Source organism: Trachypithecus francoisi, unplaced genomic scaffold (genome assembly GCF_009764315.1).
Source record: "Trachypithecus francoisi isolate TF-2019V2 unplaced genomic scaffold, Tfra_2.0 Lachesis_group2, whole genome shotgun sequence".
NCBI classification, from domain to species: Eukaryota; Metazoa; Chordata; class Mammalia; order Primates; family Cercopithecidae; genus Trachypithecus; species Trachypithecus francoisi.
Genome location: NW_022681465.1, coordinates 97,100,058 through 97,127,203, shown reverse-complemented (window position 1 = coordinate 97,127,203; position 27,146 = coordinate 97,100,058). Strand labels below are relative to the sequence as shown.

The following is a 27,146-nucleotide window of genomic DNA, read 5'->3' as shown; positions in this document are numbered from 1 at the left end:
TAAATGACATTTCAAAGAAAAATATCATTTGCATAGAAAATGATCTGCTTTAATATTTAAAATATTTCAGAAAAGCATGTATGTCAAAAGACTGATAGATGCTGAGTTACAGAAGCTTAATTTAATGAATAACCTTTATGGCACAATTTCTGTCAGTCTCTGTATAGTAACCACTTTGTCTCTGACTGAGATGCCACTTGTTTTGACCAAAAACTCACACTTTTACCCTTTTATTACTTATTATATAGTATTATATATTTTATTACATTATCCACCATTAAGGAAGGTATGTACACATATGATGCTTCCAAAATTCTGCCTCTCATGGTTTACAGTTAGTCAGCAGATAGTCTCTAATTGATGCACAATTTATTTGGATTCAGAGATTTACTGAGCACCTAATTCCAGAGATTTACGGAGATGGTTACAATGGATACTGTGCATTGTGGATATGGTGATGATGAAAACAAAAGTCTTATCCTGGAAGGACATCTTTTTTTTTCACTTTTCTCTTTTTCTTTCTCCAACTCTTGATCAGTTACTTCGAGAGCATCTTCCTCTAACCCACTTGCATTCATGAGCCAAAACGTAAAATTACTAGGCTAGAGATGTGTAGTGTTATGAAGAAAAATAACAATACACAATTTTAAATTTGAACATAAAATAGAATCAGAGTCATTTACCTGTAGAACTTTTTGGAATACTTAAAAGTCCCCTTTAGAACTTCTTCAGTCATTTTCATGCACCTTTTCCTTGTTAAATCTGCTTTTCTTTAAATACCACTAGTTCTATAGGAAACTTTAAAATATATTTCATTCTGCTACATTGCTAATGCCAACAGTATTGTCATATACTATTCCTCATTTCACAGACACTGATTTAGTCTGCAAAATATGTTAAATAGGCTTATTTGAGCCATTCTCAGACATACAATAACAATTTATCCCATTATTTTAATTCAGTTTAATTTAATTGTTTTTGAGACAGGGTTCATTCTATCACTCAGGCTAGAGTGCAGTGGCATGAACACAGCTCACTGCAGCCTCAACCTCCTGGGCTCAGGTGATCCTTCTGCCTCAGCCTCCCATGTAGGTGGGACCATAGGCATGTGCTACCACACCTGGCTAACTTTTCTATTTTTTGTAGAGACAGGGTCTCACTTTGTTGCTATGTTCATCCACTCTTGCATTGCTGTAAAGAAATACCTAAGACTGGGTAATTTCTAAATGAAAGAAACTTAATTGGCTCACGGTTCTTCAGGCTGTGCAGAAAGCATGATGCTGGCATCTGCTTGGCTTCTGGGGAGGCCTCCAGGAACTTACAACCATGGAGGAAGGCAAAGGGGGAGTGAGGTATCTCACATGGCGGAGCAGGAGCAAGAGAGAGAGGGAGGAGGTGCCACACACTTTTAAAAGACCAGACCTCACAAGAACTCACTCACTGTTGCAAAGACAGTACCAAGGGGGTTGGTGCCAAACCGCCTCCATGATCCAATCACCTCCCACCATGTCCTACCTCCAACACTGGGGATTACAATTTGATATGAAATCTGGGCAGGGACACAGATCCAAACCATATCAGTTGCCCAGGCTAGTCTGGAATTCCTGGGCTCAAGTGATCCTCCCACCTCAGCTTCCCAGAGTGCTGGGATTACAGGCATGAGTCACAACACCCAGCTATACCATTATATTTAGAGTAAATTTTTTCAGGGTTCCAAGAATGAGCTTCAAAACTTGAGAATGAAATCAATTTACAAAGCTGAGTCTGCTGTCTTGTGTAGTTAATCTGAGAGGAGAAATCAATTGCCAAATTGTAGAACAGAGTATTCTGTGTATATTCAGGTATGTATATTTAACTATATAGAAACTTTATTTTAAAATATTCTGTGTGTATGTGTGTGTATTATAACAGGGGTCCCCAACTGTGGCCTATTAGGAACCGGGCCACACAGCAGGAAGTCAGCTGTGGGTAAGCAAGGGAAGCTTCATTTGTATTTATAGCCGCCCCCGCCCCCCCCCCGCCACCCCACATTGCCCACATTACTGCCTGAGCTCCACCTCCTGTCAGATCAACAAGGATTACATTCTTATAGGAGCGAGAACCCTTCTGTGAACTTCTTATGTGAGGGTTCTTGATTGCCCGCTCTTTTGGAGAATCTAATGCCTGATGATCTGTCACTGTCTCCCATCACCCCCAGATGGGACTGTGTAAATGCAGGAAGACAAGCTCAGAGCTCCTACTGATTCTACATTGTGGTGAGTTGTGTAATTATTTTGTTGTATATTACAAAGTAATAACAATAGAAATAAAGTGCACAATAAATGCAATGTGCTTGAATCACCCTGAAACCACCACCACCCCCAACCCCACCCTGGTCTGTGGAAAAGTTGTCTTCCCATGAAACTGGTCCCTGGTGCCAAAAAGGATAGGGACAACTGTTATATCACACATTCATGTGTCCACCATTCACATTTAACAAATATTAATATTGTCCCATTGCTGTTTTGGGGCTTTTATTGTTGTTCCTTTAAAAGGTTGCCAATATCATATTGCTTTAATTACCATAGTTTTTTTTTTTTTTTTTTGAGGCGGAGTCTCACTTTGTCGCCCAGGCTGGAGTGCAGTGGCTGGATCTCAGCTAACTGCAAGCTCCGCCTCCCAGGTCTACGCCATTCTCCTGCCTCAGCCTCCCAAGTAGCTGGGACTACAGGCGCCCGCCACCTCGCCTGGCTAGTTTTTTGTATTTTTTTAGTAGAGACAGGGTTTCACCATGTTAGCCAGGCTGGTCTCGATCTCCTGACCTCGTGATCCGCCTGTCTCGGCCTCCCAAAGTGCTGGGATTACAGGCTTGAGCCACCACACCCGACAAATTACCATAGTTTTATAATAGGTATTGAAGCTCTCCCCTCCTTCTTCAAAATGAGTTTGGCCTTTTCTGACTCTTTACTTTCCTATAATAGTTTTGGAATCTTAGTGTCAGTTTCTGTTTTAAAAACTAATAGAATTTTAGTTAAGCTGCTTATTCATTCAGCCTTGATGATGTGTTTGCAGGAAATTTACATGATTCCTAAGTGTTTTCTCATGCACTGAATGAAGACCCGTTCTTATGTGAGGTAATGCAAGAACCTAGGTAGGGCCATCCAGGAAGAGTTATGCTCCAGAGAAGAGAGAAACCTTTGGATAGGACAGGTGATGAGACAAGGCCTAATGAATAGAATGTCTTTTTTTTTCCCTATAGTGCGATAACTGCAATTCTTAAGATCCTATGTTATTTAAAATTATGTTTAAAAGTATTACTTGGATATGAAAAAATTGATTACCACCCAGAGTTTCCAGTTCACAATGTTATAGTTAGTTTTCCTGCAGAAATTCAACTATTAAAGGCTTCAATCAAACCTAACAAAACACATATAATTGCATTAGTTTTTCCTTTTAAGCCACGCTCCACTAACACTGTCTTCTCTATTCCTTTTGCCTTGACCTGGCGTTTTTACATGGAGCACAATGCATAGGCACCAGCAGTTCTTAACAGAAGCACACATAACCAAATAACACTCCAATGAAGTACCTAGACTAAAGCAACCATGTGTTCCTATGCTACAAACATAGGCTTTTTATTTTTTTCTTCGAAGTTGGTCTAGTTCCCAATACCCCCTACTGTATAACCAACACAGGTCTAGTTAAAGCAAATTATGTTAACTAATGAATTAAGCACATTATATCCAATTCACATTATGAGAACTTTACTAGTTTAGTCTGGCATCAGAGCTTAGATAAAGATTCAGTCAGGAAATTGTCAACGTCATGGAAGTCCTGTGGATTGCTGTAAGTGTATGTCCCAGAGGTTGGAGAACAAGGGAGACTGCGACTTTAATACCCCAAAGTCAGATGGGATCCTTGCTTAAAGAGAAATGAAGTACTGGCCAAGATCTCAAGAGTCTCAGGAGCAGGGGAACGAGACAAGTGATTTAGTTTCTCAGACTGGGGTATAAAATAGTGTCTTGTTCACAAGAAACAGGACCAGAGCCTAACTACTAGAATTCACTGGAAAACTAGAATAGAACTGGACCAAAAATATGCCATATTTTAATGCTGCTCTACAAAGTTAATGGCCTCTATCTCTTTAAATTCTCTCTAACAATGAATGCAATTGGTCCCTGATCCCATGAGCAGAGTGGAGCCTTGCTGTATATGTGAATTGTATGACTCCAGTGTGGTAATTGCAGGAACAAATGGGCAGAAAAAAGGGCAAAGTTCATCACAGTGAAAATGGAACTCATGGCAGATCCTTTGGATCCCACGTTTTACAAGAGACTGTTTATTAGGTCTGCATTTTAACCTCATGAGTCTCCTCAGTTTATCCAAATGAAATATCGACCTCCACTGAGATTCAGTTCACTTCACTAAACCTCTAAGCCTTCATCACCAATTGTTAGACTGTTTATATGCTAGGTACAATGAATAAAATGAAATATAAAACATACTTTTTGCTCAGTGGGATAACTAGTAAAAATGGAATTCAGTGTCAAGCTGTACACATAGGCTTAAAAATTTATTATTAACAGCCACTTTGGAAGACACTTTGGCAGTTTCTTACAAAACTAAGCATACTTTTAACATAGGATCCAGCAATACTTAAATGTGGAAATCAAACTATTAAAGATTTCAGAAGATAATATGAAAGTAAATCCCCATGACCTTAGGGTAAAGAAGAATTTTTTTAAACAAGATATAAAGAACATGAAACATGTGATTAACCAGTTGAACCACATTAAAATTAAGAGTTTAATCAAAAGATACCATAAAACAAACGGCACAGTGGAGGAAAAGGTGTTTGCTACTGTGTTACAGTTAAACACATTTAACTGACACAGTCCAGTTTCAAGAATATATAAAGAACTACAAATTAATAAAATCAAATACCCCAATAGAAAATATGCAAAGTACTTGAACACTTTACAAAAGAAGGCATCCAAGGGGTCAATAAGCATATAAAAAGATGTTCAACCTAATTAATATTCAGAGAAAGGCAAATTATACCTACCAGGTTTGGCATAAATTAAGAAATCTGAAAATACTAAATATTGGTGAAGATATGGTGCAACTAGGATTCTTACACACTACAGGTGAGAATGTAAATTGGTGCAATCACTTTGAAAAGCTGTTTGGCATTGTCTAGTAAATTTGAAATTTTACGCAATTTATGACCCAACAATTTATTTTGCACATCTATACTAGAGCAGTGATCCCTGGGATCTCTGAGGCATTTTCAGATCAAAACTAGTTTCACAATATTAAGACTTCATTTGCCTTAAAAAAAAAAAAAAACTATATTGATATTTGCACTGACTGTGTAAAAGCTATTGTGGGAATAAATGCTGACACTTTAGCATGAATCAAGACAGCCATACTAGTATTCAGTGTGTTTGTAACTCCTATGCATTCACAATAAAACCCACGCCATTTTCACTTAAGAGTGTCCTTGATGAAGCAGCAAATGTATTAGTTTTATTAAGTCACAATCCTTGAGTTCATGTCTTCTTAATATTCTGTGTTACCCATTACTGCTGCATGAATGCTGGCTACATGATATTTCTGGGTCAGAGGCAAAAGATGTTATTACAGTACAGCAAGCATCATAAGCATCAACATATTTACATTGGTTCCCCTTGGCCCCAAATTCCACAAGGGTGACACCATATGGCCCATATAAATGCTGCACACGCAGTGAGTTTGCATTGCAACTGAGAAACATGGAGCTTAAGGAATCTACCACTTTTATAGCAAGTATTAAGTTAACCTGTTCTTTGTCCAAGAGGAGAGATGTTAACCTCATCTCTCAAAATTACCCTGACAAATGGCCTGAGTGTAACAACAAGTGATCAGGCACATGCAACAAGATGTGGAGGATCACAAAAGGCCCAAGGATGACTATCTCTCCCAATATGTATCTGTCTCTGTGTGTGCATATGTGTGCGTGTGTGTGTATGTGTCCCTGTGACTCTTTTTCTCTATCTCTGTGTGTGTGTTCCTAAAACCCTCCACAAATGAGAATCATTAACTCGATGTAATCTGAAATGTTTACTAAACACATAAAACTGGCAATGGAGATATTCCCTTGTTACCACTATTCATCTATTGGGGTGGGCCTGAGGTTTGCCAAACACTCCTTTGTTCTTGTTTTTGTTCTTCTTTTTTTAAATTATTATTTTTGAAACTCAACAACAGAGAGTTGAGTTAGTTTTTCTTCTCTCTATTATTTATCTATACTTAGTTCAAGGTACAGCATCAGTATCTGTATCAGTTCAAGCAGGGACCCTTCTTGTTTAATGCCTGTGTTAGTTTTTATATTTCTATAGTCCCACTTATCCCTTCTCATAGACAGTTACTCAGATAAATTTGATATGTATATTTGAATCCCTATGTATCCTCATAAAATATTGCAGGTTGTTTTGTGGTGTGTTTACTTTTTATTTTTTACGTCTGAAATGATTTCATATTTACAGAAATATTACTATAGTGGAAAGATTTACCATGTGTTTGTCACCCAGATTCAAAAATAGTAAAGATTTTATAACACTTGTTTTATCTTTCTCTATTTATATGTCCACAAATATTTTTCTGATCTCTTTGAGAGTAAGTTGTAGACATTATATCCTTTTTTCCTAAACATTTTAGCATATATTTCCTAAGAACAAAGGATATTCTCTTATATAGCTGTCATACAATGGTAAAATTAGAAAGTTTGATATTGATACACTACTATTATCTAGTATACAGTTCATACTCCAGTTTCATTTATTGTCCCCAGCAATGTTTGTTTTCTGTAGCATTTTTTTCTCCCTAATCCAGTTTCCATTGCCTTTACTTGTTATCTTTTGAGTATTTAATCTGGAATAATTCTTCAGACTTTTTTGTTATTCAAGATTGTGTATGTAACTTTTGTTTACTTATATGGTGTAGCGCTACAGATCTTGTTCCCTTTCTTAACTATAATTTTTACTCTTTTTAAGATCCACTCATATAGGCCAGATGTGGGGGCTCATGCCTGCAATTCCAGCACTTTGGGAGGCCAAGATGGGAGGATCACTTGAGCCCAGAGTTTGAGATCAGCCTTGGTAACATAGTGAGACCCCATTTTTATGAAAAATTTGCCAGGTTTGGTGTTGCACACCTGTGGTCCCAGCGACTTGGGAGAATGAAGTGGGAGGATTGCTTGAGCACAGGAGGTCGAGGCTGCAGTGAGCCATGATTGTGCCACTGCACTCCAGCCCGGGTGACAGAGCTAGACCCTGGCCCCGTCGCGCTAAAAAAGATCCACTCATATTAATGTGTAGACATCTATCTTGTTTGTTGCTTCTAACTTCTGCTTAGTATTCCACAATATACATCTGCCAAAAAAGAAATATATTTTATACTACAGCCTGAACATCCTATTAAAGGGATCTTTTGAAGCTGATGTCGTGAATGTCAGTTGTAAACTTACATTGTACTTTGTGTCACTGTAAGTGAACTATTTGACATTGCCAGATCATTTCTGGGATTTCTTATGTTTGAAATATAGGTTGCGGAAGTATATATTCTCTTAGATGACTAAAACCTAAATCCTTGAGACAACTATCTACAGCTAACAGCTAAACTATAAAGATTGTTAATAGAAATAAAACTCAGGATTTTCTCCTTCAGTACTTGAGTTCATTGGTTTTAAAATCTGTTGGCTTATATACATCTGAAAGGATTTTTTAAAATCATATACCTTATTGTGTATTTTTCAGTTGATGTCTAAAGTTTTTCCTTTTATGTCTAAGTAATTGCAAAGGATAGAATTTCCAGTGTTGCAAATATTGTTATTTAAAAATAGAATTGATATATCCCTCTCTTAAATATATGCAGTTTAATCTAAATGCCATAGCAATTAGGTAACTATCATTATGCATTTAAAAAATACATCAACAAGTTCTATAGTCAAAATTTACATCATTTTCCCCTTTTAATTCAATGTGCTTATTCCCCTTTAGAACTTTATCTTAATGTATATTTTAATATATCCTAATATATTTTAAAATATATTTTATGCTTGAGTATTTTAAAATTATACACTGTATTATATATCTCTACAGCAAAAACATGTATATTAACATTTATTAATTTGTTTCTATGATCAGAAAGAAAATAAAATTTTCTTCTGGATTTGATGTTCATTACATTACAATAATTATTAGTTTCAGTGATTGTTTGGAAGAACATATACATATTACAAATTTTGATAAATAATTAAATACATAAGTAAAGTTTTTATTAGAAGATGTTGTTAATTGGATATATTTTTTCAGTTATTGCATTTATGTATGTAGTGCTATAACGAGGCAGGATTTCAGCATCAATTCAATTTCTATAGATGTGAATGCTGAGAAAATTTGCCCACATAAGAAGTAGATAGGGATAAAAGGAGTTTATTATAGAAATATCACTCAACTCTTTGAATTCCTTTTGAATTATTTGTCAAAATATAACCACGGGAATCTATCATCAAAGAATAGTTTTAACCATTGATCAGCTGGTTATTTGATTATGTGCTCCTGCAAACCTGATAAAAGTGAGGAATTGGAAACTACCGGATATGGTTTAATTAAAATCAATCATCAAAAGTTATTCTCTTAACATTGACACAAATGTTCAGTTGCCTCTTTTCTTGACACCATGTTTTTATACTCCAAGGCAATGCACTATTATAAAATTATAGTGATGAATTGATGGGTGCTGACGAGTTGATGGGTGCAACACACCAACATGGCACAAGTATACATATGTAACAAACCTGCACATTATGCACATGTACCCTAGAACTTAATGTATAATAATAAAAAAATTTAAAAAATAATAAAATAAAATAAAATTTAGATAGGTGAAAGATATGCCTTTCTTTGTAAGACAGAAGATAGGATTTTGAAAGTAGGAGCTTGATTTTTTTTTATAAAAGAGTGCATAAGGAGTCAAGAATCTCGAAATTGATGCTCTTAAAGCCAACTGAGCCTGTCTACATACCTATGTTAACATGAAACAGGGATACGTATAAAATTGCCGCTAAGAGAAATAGTATTTTTAAAGCTATCATTACTTGAAAAGAATCATACTGTTATTAACACAGTAGCGTCAACCTTTCAGAGAAATAAGGAACATTACACATTTACACTACTGAGGTCTTTATGTAAATCCATAGTTTTATTTTGACAGAATGTACGTCTGATTCAACACACTTGAAACTTCACCTTCATATTCCTTGAAGACCGTTCACAGAGCTTACTCCACTGTGTTGAGGTCGGCCTAGAATACTAAATATTGGTGTTCTTGGAAGGTTATTTGATGTTTTAATTTAGGGCTCTGGATAATGTCATACACTTCTCTTTCTTTGCTTATTTTTGTTCCTCCACCTGAATTACTAGCTCTTCCTAATATGTGTGTATGCACATATATGGGGCTGGGAGGAAAAAATATATATAATATTAAATATATATATATATATATATATATTTTTTTTTTTTTTTTTTTTTGAGGCAGAGCCTTGCTCTGTCACCCTGGCTATAGTATAGTGGTATGATCTCGGCTCATTGCAACCTCTGCCTTCTGAGTTCAAGTGATTCTCATGTCTCAACCTCCTGAGTAGCTGGAACTACAGGTGTGCACCACCACCCCCAGCTAATTTTTTCTGTATCTTTAGTAGAGGGTTTCACCATGTTAGCTAAACTGGTCTCGAGCTCCTGACCTCAGGTGATCCTCCCGCCTCAGCCCCACAAAGTGCTGGGATTACAGGTGTGAGCCACCAGGCCTGGCCTATGCGGACATATTATATGTCTTCATTATAACTCTTTTTATGTTGTACTTATGAAAGTCAATTCATTCTGCTTCCTAAGCACGTCTCAAACCTAATTCTACCTGTTTATCTGGCACCCTTGTTCGGATCAACATCAGTTCTCAGTTGGTAATGATCTTCTGACTACTCCCCTGGCTCCATTCTCTTCCTACTTCAGTATCTCCACCATGGAGTTACTATAATTACTTGTCTAATAGACAGATCAATTCCATATTCCCTGACTCAGAAATCTTCAGTTGCTCTTACTTACAAATCTTCCCTGTTTCTATGCTGCCAAGAGGACTGATATTAATATTTACCTTTATTAATTATCTTGTACTTAACTCTTTCCAACTACCTTTCCAGATTTTTTCTCCAGCAACTATCCTCATCTATGTTATACTCTAGTGACATTTTCTTGGACACATATCATGGTGCACATATTAGAATATATGTCATAACAGACACATAAATTTATTTTCTTAGTAATATTCAACCTAAACTTCTCATTACTTGTGAAGAAAGGTTAAAATGTATATGTAATCTGTATTACACATACATTGTATAAATACACACACACACATATAGGGTATGTAGTGGGTATATCCTTTTCAGAAAAACATTTTTATTGTAAAAATGTGTTTTTAGATCACAGTGTTAGCACTAAGCATGGCTATATAACACAGGAAAAAAATGACAAAGAAAATATTTTTAAAGTGAAGGAGGCCACAATAAAGAAAAACCATAATCCTTAAATATATCTATGGTTTTCAAAAGGTGTTTTGAAACACACATACAAATGACTACAAATTATATGTGTGTTACATTATCTTTTATTAATATTATTAGGAAAAAGGACTTCTGTATTTGGCCTATAACCTAAAACTCAACTGATCATAGCTATCTTCTTATAATTCTCTTTTGGATTCAGCATAGTGAGGTAGGATGAACACTAGCATATTAAAAGGTAGGTTCTGCTAACAATTCCAACACTGACAAACTGTGTGACCTTTAGCAGGTTGTTTACCTTTGCTAAATCTGTTTTCTAATTTATAAAGTAAGAATTGATATGTAATATATTCGGCTCAAAGAGAAATTGAAATGTGTGATAACAGGTGAGAGTATGTGACTACATTTAAAGAGATTTAGACATGTATTGTATCACTGAAGTATTCTTTATTCCTTAGTCTCTTTAATTTTAATCCTAAATTTATTTAGAGGATCTGGCCTATCCTGATGGAAGGCATATGTTGATAAGGCTAAGAAATGGCCAAACAAGGAAATAAGGGATGTGTTGGTTTTTTTTTTTTTTTTTAATTTATGTTTTCTATGTTTCTTACTCATTAAAACAGTTTTGGTATGAACCATGATGGAATTGGAAATTCTTGTGGGACGAAAGGTCATGAAGCAGCAAAACTTATGGCAGCTCACATTACTGCAAATACCAATCCTTTTTCCTGGTCTGCGTGCAGTCGAGACTACATCACCAGCTTTCTAGAGTAAGTAATCTCTGGAGAGTGATGATAAATTGCTCCAGAAGTAAGCCACTGGTAGAAGCCTAATATGTAGTGCTTTCAACTTTGCATAATGAGTAACTTTTATAGGGCCTACTGATGTTTCAACTATTTCTTAAATACTTTAATATATCATTGTGGCAATTTTTTTCTTCATATAGAATTTATAGAATAGAGGAAGTGGAGCAAGGATATAAGTGGGACTGATGGTGTGAGTGTTACAATTGTTTAATAAATGGGAGACAATTTCAGAAAGCATTCAGATTTGCATGATTTAATAGTACATAGGCCAAACTTATGTTCAGTGATTACATATTTTATTTTGTTCGTAAAAAAACTGAGTTCTATAGGAGAGCCAAAGTATCTAATAGTAACAAACAACAACAAAAAATAACCAAACACCAAGGAAATGAACACTCTGAGAAAAATATTTGTTTTTGAAAATGTATTAAGCGATCCATTTTTCTGCAGTTTGAGAACTTTTTGGTCCTTTAATGTATATTCCAAGAGTCTGGTTATTGAAATGTGAAGAATACAAATTAGCTCAGGTATAAGCATGTTAAGGAAATCAGATGTTCTTCCACATCTCACTTGCATAGGGCTTGAGGATTGTACTTTGGAAACTGATAGACTTGGGTCTCACTTCTAAGTGCGTGTTCCTTAACTTTTCTAATCTTCAGTGTCCTAAGTTGTTAAATGAAGTTAAGTCATACTGTTTATGTCATCAGGTGTTATATATGTAATTATGTGTCATGCCATAATGTATATAAAATACATAACAGGCATTCTTTAAATGGTAAATATTATTTTAAATAATATCAAGATTTCAGTGCTGTATTGCTTTACCATGATTTTTAACTGTTTTGTGCCATTTTTTTTTCCTTGGGGAAGATAAATTAAATACTCTGTGAAAAAGTAAGGTAGGCCGGGCGCGGTGGCTCAAGCCTGTAATCCCAGCACTTTGGGAGGCCGAGACGGGCGGATCACGAGGTCAGGAGATCGAGACCATCCTGGCTAACACGGTGAAACCCCGTCTCTACTAAAAAATACAAAAAAACTAGCCGGGCGAAGTGGCGGGCGCCTGTAGTCCCAGCTACTCGGGAGGCGGAGGCAGGAGAATGGCGGGAACCCGGGAGGCGGAGCTTGCAGTGAGCTGAGATCCGGCCACTGCACTCCAGCCTGGGCGACAGAGCGAGACTCCGTCTCAAAAAAAAAAAAAAAAAAAAAAAAGAAAAAGTAAGGTATACATAAAGTACAGATTAGCAGTGGAAATTATTCTTAAAAATTGACTCTGTTTATATTAAAACAATTATATTGTAAAATTTTAAAAATTAAAACAGGTTACATACGGTAACATTATTTATTAAAATTGCCTTCATATCTACTAATAGCCAGAGCATATATTTCGAAAACTATGATTAGATATTTTTAAAAGGTCACAAACAAGAGACTTTAAATTACCTAGCACAATGCTTTATTAAAAAACAAATCAAAAGATAAATGTTTAAAATGAACTCTTTTAAATTAATGTAATAATAAAGTTGAAGGAATTTGAAATTTATTTCAGAAGGTGGTTCTTCTGATAACCATATTATAACCTAATAAATTTTAATCTTAGTAACAGAAGAATATAAGGTTATACTTGCCTACGGTGAAAACTGATTGAAGTGCTATAAAGGTAGACCACAGAGCATTTGTAAGATATCTTTTGGTTGTTCTTAATACAAAGCACTAGCAATATCACTTTCTAAGATGTTTTTAATGAGATCATTTACCTAAATTTTAAACATTTTTGAAGATCTGCTCTCCCTAGACATCAAGTCAGATCTGGAATTTCTCCCTTGACTTGGCTTATGTTTTTATAATGCAGTATTAATGTCCATCACCAGAAAGACAAACTGTGTAACATGCTCAGGATTCCTGTGCATTTCTGATGGTTGCTCTTGTTGTTTTTGTTGTTGTTGCTGTTGTTGTTATTGCTTTTGTACCATTTTCTTTTCTCCTTTATTTTGTTTCTGTCCCATTGGCTATATTGCACAGCTCATTTGCTAGTACCATCTCTGTATATTAAATACAAGGACCAGTTGTGATCTCCTGTCAGATCTTGTCTACTTGAAACCATATTGAGGCTAAGACACTCCAAAAGGGAATCCTTAAATTGCTGGTAAAATACAGTTTAAAAATCACCACTGGTTTGGTGAGGGACATAAAAATATTACTAGTTTCAATAAAGTGTTCCATTGAATTAATTAAAAGAATTGATCCAAAAAGCATTATTTAAGCCTTATTGCCTCTTTGCATTTTGTATGTGTAAGCATGATTAGTGTTGACAGGGTTCTAATGGGCTTATTTATCCTGTATTTTATAAAAATATTTCCATGTACATCCTCATGGGAATGCTCACAAAGTTAAAACTATTAATGAAAGATAGATGTGAAGCACAGTGGGTAGAGACTTGGGGAAAACTTGGCTTTCCCTCCTGTTTAATAATAAAACTAAACAAATCTGATTATAATCTGACCAAGCAATAAAGGGTTTTTAAACACAAGGCTCTTTAAAAAGGTCAGTTCACCGGAGCACAAAGACATAACAGTAACTTTCTTGAATTTCTTTGTTCCTTTTTATTAATGCAGTGAACTTAATTGCTTTAACAGCTATGCGTGATATTTTTTAAAATCCAGTGCTATTTTGATCAGGGATTGAGGTTACATTTATGTTTTATAGTTGGCTCAAAAAGGCTCATAACATTTTATTTTAGCTTCTCTTCTCAAGAAAAAGAATCTTGAAAGATGAATTGTTTAGAAACTGCAGCCCAGCCAACAAAACGCATACCTTTCTCTACTTAGTAGCTGTATAGGCCAAAGATGATGGTGGATTTTAACAATGAGCTTTCTATGATTTATAGAGATTCATTATTCACTATGTTCAACTGAAAACGATTCCATGGCCAATAGAATACAAAGTCTCTCGTGTCATTCTAAAACACTGGGTGCTACTGATCAATCAGGAGATGGTGTTTACCAACTCCCAATATTTTTTTTCAGATTTCTTAAACTCGGTGATTCAATAAGTGGTTCATGAATCGCCCAGAAGCCGTCCTGATTAAATAATAAAGAACCCATTTCCGTTAAAATGGACGTGTTATGCCAGCTTCTGATGTTTTCCGGCGACGGCTTTGCAGGTAGTGTCTTTCCTATCTGCCTGCGGGACTGATTTATTTATTTATTTAGAATATAGAGAAAGGTGAACCTGGTATTATGGCTCACACTCATTGATGACTATGGGCTAATTTACCAGGCAGTGGTAGACAGCCAGAAGTAATTTAAGTCAGTTTTTCGTACATTTTCCACCACTTAGCAATAGTACAGAATAATTTCATATAGTTTTCAAAAATTATGGGGGCTCTGTGAATCAACTCTTGCTCTATTAAAATTAAAGCCTGTTAACTTGTTTGAACTGTCAAAGATCCATAGCAAAATTTCCTACAGTTCCAAATTAAATACAGAGTAGACATTTTCACAGACAGGATGGAAGCTGAACGTATTAAAAGAAGCAATGTTACGGTCAGAGTTGACCTAGGAGGAAAGGTGACTGTGGAGCTACAAGAGAAGTGATATAAGATGAGCAAGATGACCAAAGCACTCACATTTCCTCTCTAGCAATGACTTTCGAAGGTCAACATCAGGCTGTTATATAAAAAACAATCTTTATAGATGGGACCTTTTTTAATAAATATAGAATCTAAGAGCTTGGCAAAACAGGTTTCTCCTCCTTCTGTTTATCTGATACATTTGGGGAACCTTGCTCTAATCATAATAACTTTGATAAGTCATAATTATATATAGGGGGAAAAGGGTAAACCACTCTCAATACAGTATTTGTGTCTTGAAAGCTTCAAGCTCAGTTATATTAAGGGTGAGAGAGAAAGATTTGCCTTAGAAGGCAGTACGTTGTTAGCTTCATTGAGAAGACTGACAAAGCAGTTTATGAGAATATAGTATGTAAGATGGTTGACTTACTATAGATGGTATCAACCCAATTCTGTTTTGCTTAATTTATGTGAATCAGCACAACTTAGTGGAATAAAAATAGGAGGTGGCATTAAGTGTTAACTTTTTGTTGTTGTTGTTAAGAGACTGTTAAGATATGTACAGGGTTATAGAGAAAGATTTATTTTTTAGATTGACCCACTGTATTATGGACTAAAAGTTTCTGTTTTATGGTATAACTGTTTTAGTGAAAATACATCTAAAATCACAATTAGGAGTATATCCTAACGTGTTCTGGAAACAAAGCCATGAGTGCATATTTTACATAGGGATCTGTAAATTTTTGCTGAAGACCGAACTCTAACTCATATTCCTATATTCAAGGCTAATTTTTGGACTATGCAAATAAGACCTCTCTAAATTAGAAGTAGAATTCATAAAATATGACTTTCTCGTCATGCTGCAAACATTTTGGGAAATGTAAATATACTTTGATTTACTATGAATTTCATAATCACAGGAGAAGTATATTCTGAAACTAATGCATTTTTTTTGCTTAGTCTTAGAAGCATAAACAAAAATAGAGGCTAGGAATTCAATAATTATCTGTGTTGCTGTAGATATTAACCAGGGTTTGGCTTTTTAGTTGTGATTATATGCTGCTAGGAAAATAATCACAGGTCTACTTTTTATATTTACAATTGTGCTCTGACAAGTATATGTTTAATAATAAGTTGTAACTACATATCATAGATGGAGACTATTCTACATTTGATAATGAGTGAGGTTCATGTTTTCTGACTGGAAAAATTTGCATATTACACCAACATACAAACCATCTATGTTTAAAATTATTATTTGATGAGAAGATTTGTATATAGTATCACTACAGTACTATTATAATTTTGATAGTAGCATATAACACTGGACATTGTAAGAATTGTATAGTTATATCTCCATTAGCTAGAACCCTAGATTAAATAAAAATTTCCCATAAATTTCAATTTTTTTAAAAAACGAGATAATTACAAAATATAAGACAACAACTTATATCTAATATTTTATGAAAGGAAATATTAGGTTGGCACAAAAGTAATTGTGGTTTTTGCCATTAAAGTAATTGCAAAGCCACAATTACTTTTGCACCAACCTAATAGATTTACACATTTATACCAGGAAACATACAAAAAATGTTCATATCAGCATAATTTGCAATTCTTAGAAATTGGAAATAATCCAGATATTTATTAGTAGAGGAATTATAAATAATTGTGACATACTTATAAATGGAATATTAAAGAACAATAAAAATGAACTGGCTACAATTACATTTACACACATCAACATAAAAGTATCTCATATTCACGATATTGAGCAAAAGAATAAAGTCACAAAAGACTACCCACAGTATGACTACTTTTATATAGAGTCTCAAAACAGGCAGATGAATGATAATTAGACAGTAAAATTATTAAGCAAAGCAAGGAAATTATTATTATAAAAAGTCAGAATAGTAGTTACCTTTGGGGGTGGGGGTAAATGAGGGATATTACTGGAATAAAGCACTTGAGAATTTTCATAGGAAAAAAAATAAGGAAAAGCACTCCCAGGGTTAAATATACATTGCTCGCATCTATGTGTCTTCCACCTCTGTACCTGTATCTGTAATATTTCATAATGGTAATTGATGACTCAGAGGCATGAAAATATCCAGAATTATTATTTTAAGAATTAATTAGTAACTAATAATTATTGTCTATAGACTTTAGTTACTTGAACATAGCAGGAAAGTAGCAGACAAATTTTGGTTAACATAGTGCAAAAAGCATTTTTCTTGCTTAACCCTTAGTTAAGAATTCAAATATAGGCCGGATGCAGTGGTTCATGCCTATAATCCCAGCACTTTGGGGGGCTAAGGCAGGAGGATCTCTTGAGACCAGGAGTTCTAGACCAGCCTGGGCAAGATGGTGAGACTCAGTACCTACAAAAGATACAAAAATTAGCCAGGCATGGTGGCACATGCCTCTGGTCCTAGCTCCTCGGGAGGCTGAGGTGGGAGGATCACTTGAGCCCAGTAGTTCAAGGCTGAAGTTAGCTGTGATCATGTCACTTCATTCCAGCCTGAGTGACACAGTGAGACCCCATCTTAAAACAAAATAAAAGAATTAAAACAGGAAAACGATCCCATCCCTCACATATTTAAATCAAGGTTTTACTGTATATACCAGATATGGTTACTAGAAGGAAAATGTACTACACATGTAGTAAACATGCATAGAAATGTACAGACAATTTAAATCCACCTTGCAGATATATCCCCACATTTGCTTTACTGGCAGACACTTGACTTGTAAGCCTTGCTAATTTGTACAAATATAACCAAATCCATTTCAAAAGTCCTTTGTTTATTCCATGTTTCTAAATACTGGTTCATTTTTAAAGATCCATGTGGTTTTCCTTTATATTTTATTTCATATGGTGTTTTATTCTTCTGTAAAAATATACTGGAAAAGGAGAACAAGACTTGTCTAGACCACATTAATACAAAGCAATAGGTGCTTCCAAAGAACTAAAACAAAAATACACGTTTGGGATAAACTTTCTTAGAAGAGTTTTGACCACAGGTGCGTGCAGTTCATGGCATTCTTGGTGGTGTGAAGGCCATTGCAGTTGTCCTCTGGTTTGGTAGTTTTTAAAGAACATGAACCATGATTAGAAGCCCACTAATAATAATATATTGAAACAATAATTTTAGATGAAGCAATTATTCTTGCTTCCTTCTGGGTTAAGTCAGTTTGCAATTTGCCATCAGAAAAGAGTTTTTTCCTCAGGATATCTATTCTTAAACTCTTCTTTGGAGTCCACACAGTTCTTCCTCTGATTCTGGGTTAATTTTATGTATTACTAAAAGTAATTATTTTAAAATTTAAATAAAATAAGTTGGTGTCACCAAAAGCTGGTGTCACTTAGGTGAATATATCCTACACTTTTTTGGTTATGTCATTGTAAATATTTTTTGCCTATTGGATACCTACTTCAGTACACAATTTAAAATAAATATTTTCTATAAAAAAGATTTATAGTAGTGCTTAACTTATTTTATTTTTATTACATATTTAATTCATTTCATAAAGATGTTTATAATTTTATTGTCAATAGAAATGAAACAGATATTTTAGAAGAAAGTTGGGGAATTAAACTACTAATTCAGTTATCTCACCAATATCCATATTATCAAAATGGTTCTTTTCCCATTATACTATTCAAATATGACCTCTTTGTCATTAACCTTAATATATAATTTAAAATTTACTAGTAGCATTACATTTGCCTAAAGTTTGCATATCCTTATAGATTAAAGATATATTACTTAATAAAACCAAAAAAGCATTCTATTTAAAAAATTCATCTAGAGGTAATTTTTCTTGCTGAGGTACATGTTAATTTCTAAAAGTATAATAAAAAGGAAATAAAAAAGTGTTCTGTTATGAAAACTGGATAGCTGGGTGAAAAAAGATTGTTCTTTGTTAGTTAGATACCTTGAGCAGTGACAAACGAAATGATTGTAGTAGCCAATGGTAAAATCCATCTGTATTAGTACCATACTTAATATTCCATCTAAATATTTCTTACTGATTAAAAAATTAGGAGGGCATGAAAGAAAGGAGAAGGATATAAAGAAGACAGTAATCTGTCTCTTTCGTCTTTAACTCTATATCACCTTAGGAATAGTATGATTCAGTTTTTAAAAGGTATTAATTTGCTGCTGTGTGTGAACATACCTTTTTATATAACAAATTGACTTTGACATGTTAAGAATATAAGAAACTTTTAAGTGAATAGGAAAGTGATTGTTATGCATAGTTCTTTCTTAGTTATCTATAAATGAAAAATTGTACTGTCCTAAATAACAGTTGAGGAACTTCTACTTGTGAAATTATTTTCCTTTGGCAAAGTGGATGGAAAAGATTTGGGAAAAAAAAAAACACACAAGTGCTGGCACAATGGACAGGAATGTTGGAAAAAATTTTTAAATGTTGGCATAGGAATTCTTTAAAAATTCTAACTTACTCACATGTGAAATGAAAGTAAAAAAGCATCTGTCCTATTTTATGCACACTGACTAAATAAAAATGAGCAATTATATTTAGCAAAGTTTAAAGCTCTTTAAACTAAGGTATTCTGTCTGGGTTTTGGCGACCTTTATGTTATTTGTTCCACTGAATTAAAATATTATGTTTGAGTGCAGGCATAGCTTGAAACGTAGAAATTATACAAAGAAGAGAACATTCTCTTTTCCAATTCTGATGATCCTAGATGAAATATGAAATTTTTGAGAGACTAAACACTTCTAATATATTTGAGAGGAAAACTTTGGTCCTTGGCCTCATCTGTCATTCAACCCATTTATTAGTGAAATATTTCAAGAACCTATGGACATGCCTTAACACAACATCTATTGTTCTGCCCAAGGTGGAACTATATAAATTAGGTCTTTAAGGATTATAACCATAATTATTTTTTAAAAATTTTCTGCATTTCATGTTTTTAATTCTACTACCAGATGTGGTTATATTTTGAATGAAAACAAACAAGAAGCTTAGAGCAATATGAAATTCTGTTTTGATTCCTTGAGAAATTAGTTTAAATCAAGGCCAACATGACATTTTCAGATTGTTGTCTGAAATGATTTTATTGTGTCTTGGTGCTGAAATGAATTATTTGGAGCTCTTATTCAGGTTTCAGTAAAGATATTCTGTTCTGTCATGTGATTATTTATTGGGAGAATGTATTGTTTTTCATGCATCAAGTTATTAAAACAAAGCTCAACACATGGTTTCATAATTGTGCCTGAAATAGTCCAAAGAGTACCTAATTTCCTTTGATCCTTTATGTTGAACAGTTCAGGCCGTGGTACTTGCCTTGATAATGAGCCTCCCAAGCGTGACTTTCTTTATCCAGCTGTGGCCCCAGGTCAGGTGTATGATGCTGATGAGCAATGTCGTTTCCAGTATGGAGCAACCTCCCGCCAATGTAAATATGGGGTAAGAAGTCTTCATCCTTATGTTTCGTCATTTATGTGTGTTCTTCCATGACACAGATGTTAAGATGGAATTATGATGAATGTCATTTCCCTCTAGCAATATCTTTAATTTAAATATAGCTTTTGACACTGCAGTTTTTCTGATATCATATTTATAATATTTTTTCTAAATATTTCAATAATCCTAAGTTAAGCACATTACAGATTTCTTGTGAGGAATGCAGGTAGAATTTTAGTAATTCTTAATGTGTTTTTTCTTTAAATCTTAAATTTATGATGCCGACTTTATTTTGTCTTTTGAAATATTATGGCTTTAAAATCCCTCTACATGCCTCTTTTCTGATACTCTTATAATTGAGCTAAAGGAAATTTTTACATTAGCTAGACGGCTTTACTTTTATTCATACTTGATAGTACTAAGTCACTTCATGTTGCTTCATCCACTGTCCACATTCCAACACCACAACCAAGCAGGAACAAGATGACATTAGCTCAAGTAGTGAAACAAGGAAAATTGCTATGGAAGAAAAAAATGTAGGCATCATAATTTACTCTGCATGTCTGCCTTAAAAATAAGTCACAGTGTCTACATCAGAAAGTGAATACAAATTCTTTTTAAGTTTCACAGAGCAAGATTTTAGTGGACATGTTCATATTAAGAACACAATATAAGCATAGTGAGTGAAAAAATGGGTTTTTAATATGTCAAATTGCTTACCAAAAAAATTCAGATTTAAAAAATAAGTTGAAAGCCTTGATTTCTTTTTCTTTTTCCTTTTTTTTTTTTTTTTTTTTTTTGAGACAGAGTCTTGGCTCTGTCGCCCAGGCTGAAATTCAGGGGTGCAGTCTTGGCTCACTGCAACCTCTGTCTCCTGGGTTCAAGTGATTCTCCTGCCTCAGCCTCCTGAGTAGCTGGGAATACAGGTGTGCACCATCATGCCCAGCTAATTTTTGTATTTTTAGTGGAGATGGGATTTTGCCATGTTGGCCAGGCTGGTCTCAAACTCCTGGCCTCAAGTGATCCACCCACCTTGGCCTCCCAAAGAGCTAGGATTATAGGCGTGAGCCACCGTGCCTGGCCTGATTTCTATTTTTATGCAAATAGTCTTTTAAATCCTGTTTTAGAAAAAAATAATAATTAAGTGTTAGGGTGGTATTGTACTGTATCATTGTACTGTATGTATTCTCTTTGGGTACAGAACAAAGGGAAGTGTTTTCTTAAATATCTCTTGGGTGACAAGTATATTATTGTTATTCTTGTTAGGCTTTAGCAGCATATTTCTGCACTAGATTTAAAGATTGTGTGTGATTATATGGATATGTAGAACCTTGTGTAACACTTTGGCTTATCTTTAATCTTATTTTGTATGGTTCTAGTTTTTTTTGTTCTTAGGTTGTTTGTTTCAATAAAAATCAGTCAAACTTTAACCACAGTCTTTCTATATGTACTTATGGATTAATACATTGAAATTCATGATCAAATGAACTTAGAAAATTTCTGTTAGATTATTCATATCCATGTCTCTCATTTCTTTGTTAGCAAGTGAAATAATCTATATTTTTGTTCTCTATTGGAAACTGGATTTTAACTCCACTTGCAAATTTCTACATGAGATAATTTATATTATCAGTTTTGTAGAATCTATGGCTACAGGATACAGTCTTTTTCTCTCTCAAATAAATTAATAAAAAATTGACTCAATTCTTCTTGCTATATCTATATATCTAATTCAGTTCAGACTAATTGATTTGAAATGAGATAAACAATACAAAATTACATATTTTAATTTTATGTTCCTGATATTCTGCTTTTACATTCTTTTTATTTGAGATGGAGTTTTGCTCTGTCACCCAGGCTGGAGTGCAGTGGCACAATTTTGGCTCACTACAACCTCCACCTCCTGGGTTCAAGAGAGTCTCTCACCTCAGCCTCTGAGTAGCTGGGATTACAGGCATGTGCCACCACACCTGGCTGTTTTGTATTTTTAGTAGAGATGGGGTTTCACCATGTTGGCCAGGCTGGTCTTGAATTCCTGGACCTCAAGTGATCAGCCTGCCTCGGCCTCCCAAAGTGTTGGGATTACCGGCGTGAGCTACTGTGTCTTAATATGTTTTGTTTATAAAGACTTCTGTAATAGGTACAAAATAAAATTGGAAAACTGAGAAAGACATTAGCATCTTACAAACCTATACAGTTTTAAGTATTTTATCATGAATCCTTTTCACTTTGATTTGTAGCAAAGTAATGGTTTCCCTAGATTCATATGAAAATGCTTGTGTTATTTTTTTAAGTGCTATATGTTACTAACAAAGTGTATTGAGTCATAACTGATTCTTTACAATCACTCCCACCTCTGAACTTGTGTCGGTTTACACAAACCTACACTGGTTTATATCTGGTGAATCCCTAAAGTTTTAAACAATTCTAAATACTACTTTGGAAAACAATAGTGTTTTCAAAGTTCAGAGTCCAGTGGGTAAGCAAATCATACTTCAGATGGTAGCTGAAGGGAAAAACAAACCAGCCCTGATTTAGGTAGCTGTCTGAGTGTAGCATGCTGAAATGAACACTAAATACAGTTACTGTAGACTTAAGAGAACACTTTAGAATTTTTGAGAGGGGATACATCTGGTATTGAAAAATCATGAAATGATTCCTCTTTCAACTAGCAGATCTCTCATGATGTCAGGAAAGATTTTAAAGAACTACAGAATGGGCTGGGCGTGGTGGCTCACCCTGTAATCCCAGCACTTTGGGAGGCCGAGGTGGGTGAATCACAAGGTCAGGAGATCGAGACCATCCTGGCTAACATGGTGAAACCTCATCTCTACTAAAAGTACAAAAATTAGCCGATGTGGTGATGCACGCCTCCCAGCTACTCAGGAGGCTGAGGCAGGGGAATCACTTGAACCCGAGAAGTGGAGTTTGCAGTGAGCCGAGATCAGGCCACTGCACTCCAATCCAGCCTGGGCTACAGAGGGAGACTTAGTCTAAAAGAAAAAAAAAAAAAAGAACTACCGAAGGATCTATACTGCAGAAGTGATAAGCTTTCCATCTCTTCCTCTTGGCCATGAAGTAGTCGTAGTCATTGCTGGGTTACCAGTGATTACATCTGTAGTTAAGAAAAATCTTGGCCGGGCGCGGTGGCTCAAGCCTGTAATCCCAGCACTTTGGGAGGCCGAGACGGGCGGATCACGAGGTCAGGAGATCGAGACCATCCTGGCTAACACCGTGAAACCCTGTCTCTACTAAAAAATACAAAAAAAAACTAGCCGGGCGAGGTGGCAGGCGCCTGTAGTCCCAGCTACTCGGGAGGCTGAGGCAGGAGAATGGCGTAAACCTGGGAGGCGGAGATTGCAGTGAGCTGAGATCCGGCCACTGCACTCCAGCCTGGGCGACAGAACCAGACTCCATCTCAAAAAAAAAAAAAAAGAAAAAAGAAAAATCTTGCCTGAATTCTTAGTGAGTAGGTTCGTTAATATACATGTTAGTTATGTTTGGAAATTTACATGAAAATTTTTCTGTTTTATTTACTCATGGCAACATTTTTCATATTATTCTTGCATATCATCTATTCTTATTTTTCAGGTGTTATTGAAATTCCTATAGAAGTTGTGAGGAGGTTGTAATGGCTATGAATACAAAGAACAAAACAGTACAGTACAATATACAGAGTAATATAGTTGTATAATGCAGTAATCTATAAATGATGTATAGTCTCTGGTATTTATGTAGTGACTTTTTTCTGAGCTACTTCAGACTGAGTTGATAAAAATCATAATTATTGGCCAGGCGCGGTGGCTCACGCCTGTAATCCCAGCACTTTGGGAGCCCAAAGCAGGTGGATCACCTGAGGTTGGGAGTTTGAGACCAGCCTGACCAATGTGGAGAAACCCTGTCTCTACTAAAAATACAAAATTAGCCAGGCGTGGTGGCACATGCCTGTAATCCCAGCTATTCGGGAGGCTGAGGCTGGAGAATCGCTTGAACCCGAGAGGCGAGGGTTGCAATGAGCTGAGATCGTGCCACTGCACTCCAGCCTGGGCAACAAGAGTGAAACTCCATCTCAAAAAACAAACAAACAAATCATAATTAGTATATAGTATTTTATAGATGAGGAAACTAAAAATACAGAATGTGATATACCTACTCTAAAGTAAAATAAATAAAGTCCTAATTGATGTCAGTTCTGTTTTCTATTAGGAGTAGTAATTATGTTAATGAAGCAAAGGTAGCAGATGTATTTTGTTTCACAAGACACTTGTTATTAAATTTTTATCAGGTAATGTCTGTTACTAAAAATCTTCTAAAAAGTCCCTATCTTGTCCCAGTCTTTGTTGGGGGGGAGGTGGTCAGGAGATCTTCTCTAATGTCATTTTTTAGGGTCATAAGTTATCAGATGTCTGGAACTCTGAGTCCTGGATTTGAGTGAATTTCTTTTCTTTCACCTTATATAAAAAGATAGGATGTCTTCAAGGTAAAATACAAGTACAGACAAGTAGCCTGAAAAGCTAGATTCTTACTAGATCATCTAAAAATATCTGCTAGCTCTGCTGTAGTTTTCTAAGCGGACTTGGATAATTCCTGGATGAAAATACATTGCAAATAAAACAACAGTATCAGTATGTCCAAGATATGTTTCTTTGCCTTTTTAGAGTAACAAGCTCTTTCCTGTAAAACTCTGGAGAATCTGTTGTCTCACTTCTCTTCCATTTTCCATTAATCTCCTCTTTTATTAGAAAAGAATACAAAAACTGAATTAACAAAAAGCATATTGCAGTAATAACAATAAGTTTAAACGTAGGAAGGAAGTCACTAATGAACCTATATAATGTAGGGGCCGTAGGTGATCTTTTGACTGCTTCCCAAAAGGCATAGATTAATTTAAGGCTCAGCCTCAGCTTTAGCTCTTTATTTCTTTATTCTGTCACTTAAATCATATCTCAAATATTGTTTTCCAGTACACTTAATGGTTCAGTAAAGGTTAACAATATCCAGTACATAATTTACTATTGATTATTAAGAGCTGATTGTTCATCTACAGGTAGATCTAAGGCCACAAAATGAAAGAAATTTTATAGACATCATAGCTTGGTTTATTTATGGGAAATTTTTATTGTCTATGAAGTTTGTCATTGTTTACATAGACTTAAGAGTTAGCACATAAATGCATAATAGGGTGTTGTACATGTTACTGCTTATTTTAAATGTAGAACTGAAGAATCAGTAGATCATATATCCTGAACCATAAAAGGGATGATCTAGTACATGGTGTCATGATGGATGGAACAGCATATTTTTATCAGAATATTTTAAATAAAAAAAATCTGTTCACCATAAACTATTACCTATGACCTAGAATTGACCATTAATAGATTTTACTCAGTCTCGGGCACTTTTTTTCAGTGAACAGCAGCCAGGTTGTTCTTGTAAACTTCAGATAGCAAGAGGGTATGACAAGCATGCAAACTGTCTTTTATTTACCTGGCACATGACATTCAATAAATGTTTTCATTTCCTCTATGAACTTCTGTCATCTATGATAACATTTCTGTATAGATGATAATGCTGGTACTGCTTTAGGAGAATCTGAACCTTTTGTACTTTGGGGAGCATGTTAAGATACTCCAAGGCACACATACTGACTCAATTTCACTCTTCAGTCTCAGCTCAAATGCCAGTTTTTCTTCAGACAGGCCTTCTGTCTGATCATTCCCTATTAAAAAGGCTTTCCCCAGTTACTCTGTTTCACATTATACTGTTTATTTCTTTCATAGCACTTTTAAAATCCATAATCATGTTGCTTATTTGGTTACTTATTAAATGTGATCATGTAAATGAGGCCTTTTCTAACAACATTACTTAATGTTGTCCACATGTACTTTTAATGTACATTACTTAATGTACATCCACATGCACACACACACACAGACTTTCTATCATTTTCCTTGTCTTATATTTCTCCTTAATATTTATAAATTTCTAACATACTATCTATTTTACTTGTTTATCTTGCTTATTACTGTTTTCCCCACTGGGAAGTATTTTTCTTGGGGGCAGATATTTTGTCTGTTTCATTCACAGCTATATCCCCAGTGACTAGAACAGTGCCTGGCCCATGATAGGTGCTCAGTTAATACTTGTTGTATGAATAAGCTGATAATTATCATGGGAGTGTAATTGCCATGAGGGGAAGGATTCCACCTGACTTATTTATGGCTATTTGTATAGCGACTAGCTCAATGCCTGGCTCATATGGGAACTCAATAAATATTTGATAAATAAAGGAGTGAGAAGAGTTATCTGGTGAAGAGAGTGGGGAGAGGACCGTTGTGAAGACCCTGAGCCTGTGTATATGAAGAGCTGAGAGAAAGCCACTGTGCCCAGTGCTCTCAAATAAACACTACACAGAAGAAACAGGAGAAAAAGGTAGAAGCCAAGTGTAACTGCACCTTATAGGCCATGTTAAGTTTTTGTCCTAAAAGCAGCAAGAAACTATTGAAGTATTTTTAATGGATGAGACCAAGAGATGCGCAGAAAATAACAGAATTTCTAAGGCATATTATGTCTTAGGAAACAAGTTTGATTCTGTAATCTGGAAAACCCAAGTTAGAAAATTAAAGGCTTTTGTAAAGTGATCTATGATGTCCTCTTTTCCCTTTTCTCTTGCCCTCCAAACACACACTACGCAGAGTACTAAAACAGCTCTGCCACTAATGATTCTCCAGTGTAGCAATGTCCTTACTTT

The 27,146-nt window shown here is 35.1% G+C and overlaps 1 protein-coding gene across 2 annotated transcripts in view; it reads left to right on the top strand.

Annotated features, from left to right (window-relative positions):
- Window positions 1–27,146, top strand: part of ADAMTS6 (ADAM metallopeptidase with thrombospondin type 1 motif 6) — a 346,891-nt gene that overhangs the window by 181,760 nt on the left and 137,985 nt on the right. For both annotated transcript variants that reach the window (XM_033179691.1, XM_033179690.1), the window contains 2 exons: window positions 11,203–11,349; window positions 20,257–20,398. In XM_033179691.1, coding sequence (XP_033035582.1) covers window positions 11,203–11,349; window positions 20,257–20,398 — 289 coding nt within the window. The remainder of the gene's footprint in view (window positions 1–11,202; window positions 11,350–20,256; window positions 20,399–27,146) is intronic.